The 15573-nt window shown below is 53.4% G+C and overlaps 1 protein-coding gene across 2 annotated transcripts in view; it reads left to right on the forward strand.

Annotated features, from left to right (window-relative positions):
• KCND1 (potassium voltage-gated channel subfamily D member 1) overlaps positions 1 to 11119 on the forward strand; it is a 64662-nt gene extending 53543 nt beyond the window's left edge. For both annotated transcript variants that reach the window (XM_077329491.1, XM_077329490.1), the window contains exon 7: positions 9456 to 11119. In XM_077329491.1, coding sequence (XP_077185606.1) covers positions 9456 to 9672 — 217 coding nt within the window. In that variant the 3' untranslated portion in view covers positions 9673 to 11119. The remainder of the gene's footprint in view (positions 1 to 9455) is intronic.
• The last annotated feature ends 4454 nt before the right edge of the window (positions 11120 to 15573 follow it).

Genomic DNA, 15573 nt, shown 5'->3' on the forward strand with positions numbered 1-15573 from the left:
TAACCCGGTGAATTAAATGTTCACAAAATGACTTCTGTTACGGAGTTGACGGCTCCCTTGCTGTCACCGTCTGCCATCTCCAGAGGTCCTTTTGAAAAAAAAAACCCCAAACTTTTTTTGGAAAGTCAGTTCAGATCACACCGTTCTCATTTCCATGCATGGACTGAAAAAGATGCGTTCAGATTGCAACTGATGCTTTGCGTGTAATAGGCAGGCTCTGAGCTGCGTGGCCCAGGCTAGCCTGATTTCATAAGCTCTCCGAAGCTAAGCAGGGTCAGCCCTGGTTAATGCCAGGATGGGAGACCACACAGGAAGTCCCGGGTCGCTACGCAGAGGTCAGCCAAGGCAAAACCACCTCTGTTTGCCTCTTGCCTTGACCTGGATGACCTAGGCCAGGCCAATCTTGCCAGATCTTGGAAGCTAAGCACGATCAACCCTGGTTAATACCCGGCTGGGTGGCCATCAAGGAAGTCCGGGGTTGCTACGCAGAGGCAAGCAATGGCCAACCACCTCTGTTAAGCTCTGTCTTGACCAGGTCGGCCCAGGCTATCCTTGGGGTAAACTGCACGGAGCTTTTATTCCAGTCCCAGGTCGATTCAGTCCCTGCCGTCTACACAGAATGCGATTTCCGTTTCGATTTGGAGCGATTTAAATTTTCCTTCTGCAGCAAGAAGGATTGATCCGGAGTGACCTTACCTTTATTGTGCGATATCTTAGAGTGCTTTTAAACCTCAATATTTTAAGATTCGGATGGAGAAAGCAGGCTGTTTTGAAGCTGAACCCTCCTCTATGGTAGAGAACTTCTGATTGGCCAAAACTGCTCATGTGACAAGCTTGCCTTAAAGGAAAAGCCCCTAATTTCTCTCAACTTCTGTCGGTCTTGGATTTTTTTCTCCCTTCTCTGCCTTCTTCGATCCTCCACCCCTCCAAGAAAAGAAGGAAAGAGGCTTGGCTCCCCCCCCCATCTGAACTACCTTAACCATGTGCAGAACACTTTCCTGTTTCAATGGGGAGTGGGGGAAGAGGAAGAGCCAAGTTCAGATTGATCTGAATTCAACAGGATTGACAATGGAATAAACAAAGCAAATGCAAACTCTGCCCTGATCTCAGAAGCTAAGCAGGGTTGGCCCTGGTTAGGACATGGATGAGGGACCACCAAGGAATTCCAGGGTTGTTATGCAGAGGCAGGCAATGACCAACCTACTCTGTTCCTCTCTGCCTTGAACTGGGTGGACCAGGCCAGCCCAATCTTAGAAGCTAAGCAAGATCATTCCTCACTGGAGGTTGGAGGGGAGACCCCCAAGGAAGTCTACGATCCCTCCACAGAGGCAGGCAATAGCAAACCACCTCTTGCCTTGAAAACCCCACAGCAGAGTCGGCCAAGCTGGCTCTCCAGATTCCACGGACTACAATTCCCATGAGGCCCTCCTAGCATGGCTCTGGCAGGGGCTTGTGGGAATTGTAGTTCATGGACATCTGGAATGGCAGGGTTAAGGTGACCAGATTTTTTAAATGGGGGTGACATAGGGGTGGGGAGGCACGGGCGGGGGGGCTTTGCTGGCGGGGTGTCCTCTGCTGCCTTCCCCTCGTTTGCGCGAGAAGGGAGATCCCCAGGTAGCACCTGGAGGCTGGCATCCCTGGGGAACCCACGAGTGAGCACGGCTGCACTGCCTGTTGCCGGGCTGCAAGGAGCTGGGCCACTGCCTGCGGGCGCCCCGCCACCTCATCTACGACGTGCTCTTCCACTCGGACACCCTGCGCCTGGCCATCCGCTCTGCCCGCTTCCGAAGCCTGCTCGACGAGACGGACCCGGACGCCATGGGGAGGCACTTCAGGCCCAGCCTCGACCTCACCAACGCCGTCCCCCTGCGCGTCATCAAGTACAAGGGCGTCCCCACGGTTGCGCTGCTCCGCACGCCGCTCCCCAGCACACCAAAAGACAAGGATGACGAGGAAGAAGGCAGGGGAGCCTTGTCGCTGCCGCCCTTCCCCACCCCCTACACCTTCCCCACCCCCTACTGCCCACCCACCCCCACACCTCCCGCCTGGCCCCCACTGCCACCACCCCATGGTGGACCCTCCGGCATCACGCCTACGTGGACCTGCAGGACTAGCGCTGCAGTCGCGACTGCGCCCTGTCCCGTGCCCCGCAAGCTGGAGGTGACGGTCGAGCTGCCGCTGCTCAGCTCCGCCGCCCAGGTGCGCCTCGAGGTCTGCGGCAGGAAGCTGCAGCTCGACTCGCGTTGCCCCGCTGCCTACCGCTGCGCCTGCGCCTGCCCTACCCGTTGGACAAGGACCAAGGCCGCATCACCTTCTACAAGAGCCAGCAGCGCCTTGTTGTCACCCTGCCCGTATGACACTCCAGGCCCGACGCCCTTCCCGGGCCGCCCCAGGAGCAGGAGAAGGAGGAGGAGGAGGACGCGGCTGCCGCACATGTGGAGACCAAGCATGTGCAGCTTCCGGTGTGCGCCAAAGAAAGGTTATAGGACTCAGCCGTCCAGAGGCAGCCAGCCAGGGCCAGCAGGAGCAGCCCCCGTGGTCCCCCAGCCCGGCTCCAGCTTGCATTCCTCGGTGTGGCCAGTAGCATCAGGGGAAGATGCGGGGGAGGCCCTCAGCGGGCAGGCAGGCAGAGTCTGGTGGGATGCGGAACTTTTGCCTCAAAGGAGGGGGTGTCCCGCCAGAATCGGGACACCTGGTCAGCTTAGGCAGGGGCTCATGGGAATTGTAGTCTGTGAAAATGTGAACTGGCAGGGACTCATGGGAATTGTAGCCCATGGAAATCTGGACTGGCAGGGACTCATGGGAATTGTAGTCCGTGAAAATGTGAACTGGCAGCGGCTCATGTGAATTGTAGTCCATGGAAATCTGGACTGGCAGGGACTCATGGGAATTGTAGTCCGTGAAAATGTGAACTGGCAGGGACTCATGGGAATTGTAGTCCATGGAAATCTGGACTGGCAGGGACTCATGGGAATTGTAGTCCGTGAAAATGTGAACTGGCAGCGGCTCATGTGAATTGTAGTCCATGGAAATCTGGACTGGCAGGGACTCATGGGAATTGTAGTCCGTGAAAATGTGAACTGGCAAGGACTCATGGGAATTGTAGTCCATGGAAATCTGGACTGGCAGGGACTCATGGGAATTGTAGACCGTGAAAATGTGAACTGGCAGCGGCTCATGCAAATTGTAGTCCATGGGCATCTGGAGAGCCACAGTGTGGCCATCCCTGCCCAAGGGGGTCGTCAAAAGTCAGCTACGATTTGGCAGCACTTTTTAGCTCCACCCGTGAGAACTGCGTTCTTCGTAGCACAGTGTGTAGCCGATGGTCGGAATGGCAGGTCAGGGGAAACCCCGGCCTGCCTTTCAGATGCCTGCCCGACGTAGCTCTCCCAGTGGTTGCCTCTCAGCAGGCGAAAGGAGGACACCGTTTGGATTGCGTCACGAAAAATACGAAAGTCATGATGATGGGGGGGGGGGAGGAGGCAATGAGCATCAGTGTGTCAATTTTAATGTGTGTCCTCGTTTCAGAAGTGACTCACAGAACGGTAGACTTTGGCGGGGAGGGGGAGACGATCGTGGAATGAGTGACGGCTGAGGGAAAAGTTGAAGGAAGGAGACGCGGTTAGTTTGGAGCAAAGAAGATTCTGGGCAAGCCACAAAAGCGGTTTCGGCTCTCCAAAAAAGAGGAGGAAGGAGGCCTGAATGCTTTGCAGGATCCCTTGGGGAGAGCCTGAGAACAGCTTGGGGAGAAGTAGGCACAGCCTGCACATAGGGAAAGCGTCCAGCCCTGGGGTCCCCGACCGTTAGAGCAGGGGTTGTCAACCCGTGGTCCTCCAGAAGTTCATGGACTACAATTCCCATGAGCCCCTGCCAGCATTTGCTGGCAGGGGCTCATGGGAATTGTAGTCCATGAACATCTGGAGGACCACAGGTTGATTACCCCTGGTTTAGAGCCTGTGCACACCTCTGGAATTTCTGACACGGCTGCCACAATAGTCTCTGCCAGATGCAGAAGGTCACGGAGGGAGGTTAAGGTCAAGGAGGGAGCCACTGTGTCACAGTGGTTAAGAGCGGTGGCTTTTAATCTGGCGAGCCGCGTTTGAATCCCCGCTCCTCCCCATGCAGCCGGCTGGGTGACCTTGGGCTCATCACAGTCCTCTTAGAGCTGTTCTCACAGAGCAGTTCCGGCCGATCTCTCTTAGCCCCCACCTCCCTCACAGGTTGTCTGTTTTGGGGGGAGAGGAAGGGAAGGCGACGGGCAGCCGCTTTGAGACTCATTCGGGCAGTGAAAAGCAGGATATAAAAACCAAACTCCTCTTCAGTTCTAAACAACAGGAAGAGCTGAGTGGGGGGGGGGGGGTTGGACCCCACTTTTTACTACTTGAAGGAGTCTCAAAGTGGCCTTCCCCTCCCCACAACAGACACCCTGTGGGGGTCTGTGAGGGAGGTGGGGCTGTGGGCTGTCACGTTCTATCCAGATTGTCTCGTTTCGATTACGAACATATGGAGAGACACCCGGAATCTGCCGCAGGCAGCGCGTTTGTGACAACCAGCCTCAAATTAAAGAACCAATCCAAAAAACGCAGACTGCAGCGGTTTGGTCCTGTCTGCAGAACGAAGACCGGCAGACGGCCTCATCAACTCCTCTGGCGAGAACGGGACACTGAATGGAAGATCCAATGACTGATGCCAAAGAAAACATGGCTTAAACCAGGGGTAGTCAAACTGTGGCCCTCCAGATGTCCATGGACTACAATTCCCAGGAGCCCCCTGCCAGCGATGTCCATGGACTACAATTCCCAGAAGCCCCCTGCCAGCGATGTCCATGGACTACAATTCCCAGAAGCCCCTGCCAGCATTCGCTGGCAGGGGGCTCCTGGGAATTGTAGTCCATGGACATCTGGAGGGCCGCAGTTTGACTACCCCTGGCTTAAACAGACCGAGGAAGACCTTAGAAACCAGCAATTGACTTCCCACGTGGACAAAACTGCTGCCCCCAATCGTCCAGGGTGGAATCATATCATAAACAAGGCAAAAAAGTCCACCGGTCCCTACAGCAGCGTGTTGGCTGATTGGAGAACCTGCTTCCCCAATTGCCAGCCGAAGGATAAAAGAAAGAAGGAGTAGGTGGGGCTGTGAGGGAGAGAGCTCTGAGAGAACTGTGACTGGCCCAAGGTGACCCAGCCGGGTGCACGTGGAGGAGGAGCGGGGAATCAAAGCTGCTTCTCCGAGATTAGAGGCAACCGCTCTTAACCACGACCCCAAGTTGGCTCCCCAATGTTTCAGGAAGATGCTCTGTTCAATTGGATGTCTTTCACTGGGCACAGCCAGTCAGAAGACCCCCTGGGCCAAAGCCCCCGCCCCAGCTGTCACGTTTCCAGACACGGAGTGGCATGCTGCCAGGGAGAAGGATACACAAAGTCATCGACACAAGCCGAAGGTCAGAGACGAAACAGCCACTCACGCAGGCAGTCAAATCATATGAGGGCAGAAGGAGGTCTTGAATTCTCTTTGCTGGCCAAAGGTCAGTGTAGCCCACCAAAAGCAACTGAAGCAAGGAACGGGGAGTGCCAGCTCTGGAATAAGCCATGTTGCCAGCACCGGGAGCTTTTACCTCCATCCCAGTTTTAAGCAGGGTGCTCAGTTGAACACGGGCCCCTCAAACACTCGGAGGCCAGACCTGAATTGGGCTGCTAATCTAGCTTGCTTGCCACAGTTGTTCTCTGGGCTCTGGAGGTGATGGGGGAGAATCAGACAGATGTGAAGAAGGAGAAGGAGGAGAAGGAGAAGGAGAAGAGTTGGTTCTTATATGCCGTTTTTTCTCTACCCAAAGGAGTCTCAAACTGGCTTACATTCTCCTTCCCTTTCCTCTCCCCACAACAGACACCCTGTGAGGAAGGTGAGGCTGAGAGAGCCCTGATATTACTGAGGAAGAGGAGTTGGTTCTTATATACCGATTTTCTCTACCTGAAGGAGCCTCAAAGAGGCCTTCCCTTTCCTCTCCCCACAACAGACACCCTGTGAGGGAGGGGAGGCTGAGAGAGCCCTGAGATTACTGAGGAAGCAGAAGAGTTGGTTCTTATATGCCGCTTTTCTCTGCCCAAAGGAGTCTCAAAGCGGCGTACAGTCGCCTTCCCTGTCAGAACAGCTTCATCAGTGCTGTGGCGAGCCCAAGGTCACCCAGCTGGCTGCATGTGGAGGAGCAGGGAATCAAACCCGGCTCGCCAGAGTAGAAGTCCACACTCCTAAGCACTACACCAAGTGAGCATGCATGCAAAAGCTTCCCCCCAGAACTAAACTTGGCTGGTCTTCAAGGCACCCCTGGACTAGATGTGTGCATGCACAAAAAATCTTATGCCCAGAATTAAAATTTATTGTTCTTAAAGGAGCCACCGGACAAGAAGTCTGCATGCACACAAAGGCTTCTTCCCAGATTTAAACTTGGCTGTTCTTAAAGGAGCCCCTGGACTCAAACTTTGTCCTACTGCTTCAGACCAATGTGGTGACCCACCTGAATCCACCTGCAGAAGTGTGCCTGCACATGAAAACATCTCCCCAGAACTAAATTTGATTGGTCCTCCAGGTGCCCCTGGACTAAAATTTTGTTCTTCTGCTTCTGGCCAATGTGGCAACCCACCCATATCTATCTTCATGGGAATAAAGCCTCTAAGATTCCCTGGCCCTGACCTTGATAGTCCAGGCTAGGCTGGCTTTGTCACTTCTAAGAAGCTAAGCAGGGTCAAGAGTGGTTGGTTTTTGGGTGGGAGACCACTGCAGATCCCGGGCTCCCTCGATGGAGGCAAGGAACACCAAACCAGCTCTGTTCAACTCCTGCTGTGAAAACCCTACAGGGTCACCATTATGTTAGCTGTGACTTGGCGCCACTTTCCCCCACCAAAGTGCCATCAGACTCCGTTTTTATCGATCTGAACACTTCTCTGGGATGTCAGCCGGACGACCTCCGTAGCCGGACGGTCTCTGCTGCCACCTATTGGGCTAAAACCGCAGCTCCAAATGATGCCTGGCCAAACGTTCCTTGCGGGCTCCTGCTCTTGCGGTCCGTCCTTTGTTTGTTGGCAGCGTGGTCTGTTTCCTGGGTCACCCAGAGCCCTCCTGGTATGCGTGCTGCTGGTAACCCATGCCAGTGGAGAGAAAGCGGGCATCATGAGGGGCCAGCGATTTGGAGGAAGTGCTGGTTGGAAAGGAACGATCTGGGGGGCAGACCTCCCTGGACGCTGGATCTGTCAACTCTCAAGGAATGATTATACAGGGAAGGAGGGAACAACGTTCTGCACCTGTTTGACATCACTCTGACTGAGGCTCTACTATTTAGTATTGAGAAGGAGCTGTGGCTCAGTGGCAGAGCCTGTGCTTGGCAGGCAGGAGGTCCCAGGTTCAATCCCCGGCATCTCCAGTTAGAAAGGCCAGGCAGGAGGGGATGGGAAAGACCTGAGACCCTGGCTCAGTGGCAGGGCCTCCGCTTGGCAGGCAGAAGGTCCCAGGTTCAATCCCTGGCATCTCCAGTTAGAAGGACCAGGCAGGAGGGGATGGGAAAGACCTTGACCTGAGACCCTGGCTCAGTGGCAGAGCCTCTGCCTGGCAGGCAGAAGGCCCCAAATTCAATCCCCGGCATCTCCAGTTAGAAGGACCAGGCAGGAGGGGATGGGAAAGACCTTGACCTGAGAGCCTGGCTCAGTGGCAGAGCCTCTGCTTGGCAGGCAGAAGGTCCCAGGTTCAATCCCTGGCATCTCCAGTTAAAAGGACCAGGCAGGAGGGGATGGGAAGGACCTTGACCTGAGACCCTGGCTCAGTGGCAAAGCCTCTACTTGGCAGGCAGAAGGTCCCAGGTTCAATCCCCGGCATCTGCAGTTAGAAGGACCAGGCAGGAGGGGATGGGAAAGACCTTGACCTGAGAGCCTGGCTCAGTGGCAGAGCCTCTGCTTGGCAGGCAGAAGGTCCCAGGTTCAATCCCTGGCATCTCCAGTTAGAAGGACCAGGCAGGAGGGGATGGGAAAGACCTTGACCTGAGACCCTGGCTCAGTGGCAGAGCCTCTGCCTGGCAGGCAGAAGGCCCCAAGTTCAATCCCCGGCATCTCCAGTTAGAAGGACCAGGCAGGAGGGGATGGGAAAGACCTTGACCTGAGAGCCTGGCTCAGTGGCAGAGCCTCTGCTTGGCAGGCAGAAGGTCCCAGGTTCAATCCCTGGCATCTCCAGTTAGAAGGACCAGGCAGGAGGGGATGGGAAAGACCTTGACCTGAGACCCTGGCTCAGTGGCAGAGCCTCTGCCTGGCAGGCAGAAGGCCCCAAGTTCAATCCCCGGCATCTCCAGTTAGAAGGACCAGGCAGGAGGGGATGGGAAAGACCTTGACCTGAGAGCCTGGCTCAGTGGCAGAGCCTCTGCTTGGCAGGCAGAAGGTCCCAGGTTCAATCCCCAGCATCTCTAGTTAGAAGGACCAGGCAGGAGGGGATGGGAAAGACCTTGACCTGAGACCCTGGCTCAGTGGCAAAGCCTCCGCTTGGCCTGAAGAAGGTCCCAGGTTCAATCCCCAGCATCTCCAGTTAAAAGGACCAGGCAGGAGGGGATGGGACCTTGACCTGAGACCCTGGCTCAGTGGCAAAGCCTCTGCTTGGCAGGCAGAAGGTCCCAGGTTCAATCCCCGGCTTCTCCATTGAAAAGGACCAGGCAGGAGGGGATGGGAAGGACCTTGACCTGAGACCCTGGCTCAGTGGCAAAGCCTCTGCTTGGCAGGCAGAAGGTCCCAGGTTCAATCCCCGGCTTCTCCATTGAAAAGGACCAGGCAGGAGGGGATGGGAAAGACCCTGGCTCAGTGGCAGAGCTGCTGGATCAGTGGAATTGGCAGAGGTGTTTGATCAGCATTCTCAACCAAGGTTTTGTGAAATCCTGGGGATTCTTCATGGCCCTGGAAGGGTTTCCCAAATGGATGGGAGTTAATTAATTTTTAAATATGTTTTTAATTGTTTAACATTTATCAGGTGATATCACTATATATGGTCATATCGATTCATTCCCCCCGCTTCCCAAAATGGCTAGTGGTGGGCCTGGAGGTATGGGAAGGGAAGGGTCCCCCAGTGGTCTTCCCAACCATAATCTGGGGGTTTCTCAGTGTTTCCTTTTCAGGGGGTTCTCAATGTTAAAAAACTCGAGAGTCTTAGCAATTAAAGATGCACCAGGATCAGCAGCTCAGATTTATGAAGGATTATTTGTAAGGGAGGGAGGGAGAGAAGTGTTTTCCGTGTGATCAAAATTACATATTTAAAATGTTCTTTTCATCTTTTTTCAGGGCGGGGTCTGCAAAGTAAAACAATCTGGCACCAAGCTTGATTGCAAGATGCTTTCTTTGCCTCCTTTCCTTGTCACTCTGTGCCAAAATTCCCAGGCAGTTTATATAACCTCTCTCTCTCTCTCTCTCATTCTGTCTTTTGCCTCTTCCCAGCCGCTCCAGCCTGAATGCCAAGACCCACGACAACTTGAAGCTGAACTGCGATGCCACTGACTTCACCGCCGCCATCATCTGCATCCCCACGCCGCCAGCCAACACCCCGGACGAGAGCCGGCCCCCTTCACCCGGAGGTCCCGGAGGACCCCTGCGCAATTCCAGCCTCTCCACCCCCTACATCCTCCATGAGACTGTCAAGATCTCCTCCTTATAAGAGGAGTTGGGGGGTGGGGCGGGGCGGGGGCCCTTGCCCTGACTCCTTTCTATACCCAGAGTCGCCGTGGGGTCCCCCCTCGGGGTCTGGCTTATGAACCGGGGACGGGCTCCCCCCCACGCAAGCCTCCCACCCTGCCCTTCAGCCGCAAACGGGAAGAGATCGAGTGGGGGAGCGTCACAGTTCCTTTGCGCAGAGGTGAGACCGGTGGCCGCTAACAGGGGGAACCGGTGCACACGGGGGTTTTAAGGGCCGACCTAGTGCACACACGCACCCCGCGATCAAAGCCATATGGGAGGTGGGTCCCAGATGCTATGCAAATGCAGAGAGGTGGAAGGATGCAGGGAAAACCAGGTCTCAAGAAAGCAGACCTCTATGGTAAGCAGAAACATTTGTCCCTCGAGGAGACAGAGTTTGAGGTACACTGCCTCATCCCCTCTGAGAACGCACAGGTGTTTTTAAAAGCAGCGGGGCTGGAAAAGTAAGGACCCCTGGGAGTTTTTCCACCACAGAGGGAGGGAAGAGGAATTCAGTGACAGAACTGCCCAACTCTTGGTTAGTGCGGCCAGAGAAAGCGACGGGATGACAATTGCAGAAGGAAAGCTGAACGCTTGAATTTTAGGCGCTCGGTTATGGGCCCAGTCATTGCCCGGAAGCACTGCAAAGAAGGAAGATGACAGCCGGGTCGGTCCAGATTTTATTCCTACCAAGGTAGCCCGCAGGAAGTCAGACCTTCAGAATGGGAAGAAAGAAAAGAAACTGAATCCACTGAGCTTCCAACAACTTCTTCCACCTTCTGCCTCTGGTGACTGAACCGAGACATTAGTGAGATAGACGGGGTCCATGATCCTTGCTCTGTTTCTCTTTTTCTCTCTCTGCTTCTCTCTCTCTCTCTCTCTCTCTCTCCCAACAATTTCTGTCTCTCGAAACCTGCACTTAAAAAACAAAGAGTCTAATGCACCAAAACGCTACACCTCACGGGAAACTCATGCATCACTCCCTCCCGACCTGCACCTGTGTCCCCCCCACACACCACATAGCATCGAGACTGTGCATGTGTAATGAACCTCCAAGAGTGGGAGTCTGAGGCACCGGATACAAGGCATCACGTGCATGCGTAGCTTCCCACTCTCTTTTCCCCTCGACAGAAGATAACGCTGTGAAGCACCGAACCGGTCGCTGTGAAGCACCGAACCGGACCTGCAGAGCAGGGGAACTGTTGGCGGTCCTCCTCCGGACACCGTTCAGGATATCATACAGACAGACTATCGATACTGACCTCACCGCCTTTCATTGTGACCGGAGAAGGAACTGAATGGGGTGGAAAACGGAGAAAGAATGGGGGGGGGCAGAGGGAGATAGATACCGTTCTAGGTATCGGGGTGAGCCACAAGTCCCCTAGCATGCGTCTGATTGGCTAGCTCTTGGCTTCCGGAAACAAAAGAGAAAAAAGGGTTCTCTCATCAGGAGCAGCCTCTGGTTTTGATTTGCTGTGCCTTGTTTGTGGTTGTCACAGTTGTCTTTTTGCTCGCTGTCTTGGGGGCCTCACTTGGACGAGCAGCGGGGGTGAAACGTGGCCGCGGTTGAGGAGAAGAAGAGTTGGTTTTTATATGCTGCTTTTCTCTACCCGAAGGAGTCTCAAAGTGGCTTACAATCGCCTTTCCTTTTCTCTCCCTACAACAGGCACCCTGTGAGGGAGGTGAGGTTGAGATTACTGCTCGGTCAGATTTATCAGAGCTGTGGTGAGTCCAAGGTCACCCAGCTGGTTGCATGTGGATGAGGAGCGGGGGAATCAAACCCGGCTCGCCAGATTAGAAGTCCGCACTCCTAACCACTATACCAAGCTGGCTGGGAGACCAGGGGAGAAAACAGTGGCATTACCAGTGGGTCAGAATGGGACGTATGATGTGCAGGAGTGCATCTTTCCTGTTTGGGCCATCAACCAACAAGGCCAGGGATCAATTGGGCCCTATAATTTGATGTCCTTGGATAGGCACCTGCCAGTCATCTGGGATAGGGTTCTCCCCCCTCCTACCAGAGTTAAGCATAGCAATGGTTCCACCTACAGGTAGTCAAACTGCGGCCCTCCAGATGTCCATGGACTACAATTCCTATGAGCCCCTGCCAGCACTTGCTGGCAGGGGCTCATGGGAATTGTAGTCCATGGACATTCGGAGGACCACAGTTTGACTACCCCTGGTTGAAGATATAACCAGTGAGCCACTTCAGTGCACTTTATGGCTAATTCTTTAACTCTAACACATTTTAAGTCCCCGGCAATTCATGAACGGTACTAGGGACATTGAGGAGCTGTAAAGGCATTACGATGCAGAGGGGAAGCCGAAAAGAGGTCCCCTTAGCTGGAGCAAACATCCCCTTCTGTTATTTCATGCTGCAAAAAGTGCGGACACAATCCCCTAAATTCCAGAGCAGGCTTTTCACCATCTCAATCCCGAGTTCTTGAGGGAGTTCACGAGGACGGACACAACACAATGAAAACCAGTACACCTCTGAGTTTGATAGCAAACTATAGCAAAAGTCGAGATGGTGCTCCTAATAACCCTACCATATTCTGCACGATCATGCCACTTCTGGGGTATCTTGGTACCTGAAAAACGTTTCAGGGGGTTCTCAGTGGTAAAAATGTCGCGAAAGGGTTCACTAAATGTCAGTCTTCCTGAACACACGAGAACAAACCTCCAGCTACACCATCGGGGATTCAGCTGCTAATTAGGCCCAACTTCAGTTCTGATGAGCCTCTTGTGGCGCAGAGTGGTAAGGCAGCCGTCTGAAAGCTTTGCCCATGAGGCTGGGAGTTCAATCCCAGCAGCCGGCTCAAGGTTGACTCAGCCTTCCATCCTTCCGAGGTCGGTAAAATGAGTACCCAGCTTGCTGGGGGGTAAACGGTCATGACTGGGGAAGGCACTGGCAAACCACCCCGTATTGAGTCTGCCATGAAAACGCTGGAGGGCGTCACCCCAAGGGTCAGACATGACTCGGTGCTTGCACAGGGGATACCTTTACCTTTTACCTTCAGTTCTGAAAGCAGCATTAAGAAAATGCCTGTGCCAAGCAACATTCTGGCTGTATACTCCTGGAGCTACCTGGAATGTGTCCCTCAATGCTGAAGGCCCACACATAGTTATCCATCTCAAGAAGCTGCTGTTGGGATCCCGAGCTATTGCACCAGCTGTATAGTGGGGTAAACTCCTGGCATAATTCTCTCTGTGTGTGTTTTAAAATCAGCACTGCAAGCTTTAAGAACTACAGTTCCCAGAATGCACTGGGAAAGGGGAGGCAGTGGGAAAATGGTTTGGAGAATCTGAGTAGAAATTGCTCCTCTCTCTTTGGCAGGGGTAGTCAAACTGCGGCCCTCCAGATGTCCATGGACTACAATTCCCAGGAGCCCCCTGCCAGCGAATGCTGGCAGGGGGCTCCTGGGAATTGTAGTCCATGGACATCTGGAGGGCCGCAGTTTGACTACCCTGCTCTTTGGTCTTTTTTTTGGGGGGGGAAGCACTTTACTGAGCCAGGGGGGCTGGGTCTTGGCCTCTTGCCCCCTCTAGCCCTAAGGATCACACTGTGTGGTGCTATAGTAATATTTCACAACTGGATTCCCTGGCCTGGAAAAGACCGTTGAACACTGCTGCAGTGCAAGGACCACGCGATATCCACCCCTGTGCAGATGTGGCAAACACCTATTTCTGATCAATGGGAGATAAATGTGATCCTCTCCCACCTCCCCTGAAAATGTACAGTAGAACACAAAGGCCATTTGCCAAAGCTATAACTTCCTCAATGTCCAGTGAGATCTGACAAGAAACCTCCAACCTCGTAGAACTCAGAGCAATAGACCCTTCTGTTCTTATTGCACATCTTGTTCTGGCTAGGTCAAACTTGGCTAACTTCTCCAGCCTCCAAAATTCTCACCGTAGCATGAATATGGTTGGACCTATAATGTCTAGAACTAAAAAGCCCTATGAAGAGGTTGAGGGACTTGGGAATGTTCAGCCTGGAGAAAAGGAGGTTGAGAGGGGACATGATAGCCCTCTTTAAGTATTTGAAAGGTTGTCACTTGGAGGAGGGCAGGATGCTGTTTCCGTTGGCTGAGGAGGAAAGGACACGCAGTAATGGGTTTAAACTTCAAGTACAACGATATAGGCTAGATATCAGGGGGGGGGGAATTCACCGTCAGAGTAGTTCAGCAGTGGAATAGGCTGCCTAAGGAGGTGGTGAGCTCCCCCTCACTGGCAGTCTTCAAGCAAAGGTTGGATGCACACTTTTCTTGGATGCTTTAGGATGCTTAGGGCTGATCCTGCGTTGAGCAGGGGGTTGGACTAGATGGCCTGTGTGGCCCCTTCCAACTCTAGGATTCTGTGATTTTGTGAAAAAGATGGCGCTGGCAGAAGTAACACTCGTATGAGGCAAGTCACCTTACAGGATGGTGACGCTCGTGTGAGGTGCGTTAGCTCAGAGAACAGTGATGTTCACATGAGACAAAGTCACCTCAGAGAAACATTATTTGCCTCGTATGAGGCAAGTTATCCTAGAATAGCGATGCTCATATGAGGCAAGTCACCTCACAGGATGGTGACGGTCGTATGAGGCGCACTACCTCTGGGAAGCGATGTTCACATGAGGCAAATCACCTCAGGGAAATGTCATTCTCCTATGAAGAAAGTTACCTCAGGGAACAGCGATGCTAGTATGAGGCAAGATACCTCAAGGAACGGATTTTGAGGGCTGCTAAGAGTGGATACAGATGTTACCTCAGAAGGGTGGCCACTGCAAATAAATACCCACATACATAAACATCCATGTGTGGAGTACGAAACTACAACTCGGAAGAAGCAAAAGAGAACAGTGGCAGCCGTACAAATAAAAATAGTGACTCCGTGGGTCCAAATGCACCCTGTGTCGCTTTACTGTGGGCTTGGAATTCTTGCAGCTCACCTGTGGCAGGTGACCAGGTGGCAAAGCTTTCCCTGGCTGGCAAACATCTATTAAAGCTATTGGGGATGGGGTCCACAGACCAACGCTCTTTTGGAAACGGTGATCAACGTGTTCAAAGGCTCTGCTCAGCCACTTGCTGATGGTTGCCAACCTTCAGGTGTCACCTGGTAATCTCTCGGTATTATTTATTTCATTAATTTATATAGTGCCCTTTCGTGCTGGCTCTGGGTGGGATAGATTAATACAGTAGATCTCCGGAGGGCCAAGATCAGTTTCCATTGGAGAACATGGCATCTCTATGGCATTGGACCCTGCTAAAGCCCCGCCCCTTTCTAGACCCTGTCCTTCCTAGGCCCCTCCCCAACACTGGCTCTCCTTAGGCTCCACCCCCAGAATCTGCAAGGATTTATTTATTTAATGTATTTAATTTGACCGCCATTCCTAGCTCAAGACAGCTTGTGGCGGTTTACATTAAAGGTAAAGGTAAAGGTATCCCCTGTGCAAGCACCGAGTCATGTCTGACCCTTGGGGTGACGCTCTCTAGCATTTTCATGGCAGACTCAATACGGGGTGGTTTGCCAGTGCCTTCCCCAGTCATTACCGTTTACCCCCCAGCAAGCTGGGTACTCATTTTACCGACCTCGGAAGGATGGAAGGCTGAGTCAACCTTGAGCCGGCTGCTGGGATTGAACTCCCAGCCTCATGGGCAAAGCTTTCAGACGGCTGCCTTACCACTCTGCGCCACAAGAGGCTCGTCCGGTTTACATTAAAACTCAATAAAAACACAATAACATACAACATTAGGCAGCATAATCCCATCTATTCTCTCCCAGCCCACCAGTCCATTTCCAGTACACACCACCCACCAGCCTTGGGAGAGAGCATCTCTCACCCTAGAATGATCAGGGCCTCTGGAGGGGGGACCCGGATCTTCCCTTGCCTGACCTT

The sequence above is a fragment of the Paroedura picta genome, chromosome 3 (assembly GCF_049243985.1).
Source record: "Paroedura picta isolate Pp20150507F chromosome 3, Ppicta_v3.0, whole genome shotgun sequence".
Taxonomy (NCBI): Eukaryota; Metazoa; Chordata; class Lepidosauria; order Squamata; family Gekkonidae; genus Paroedura; species Paroedura picta.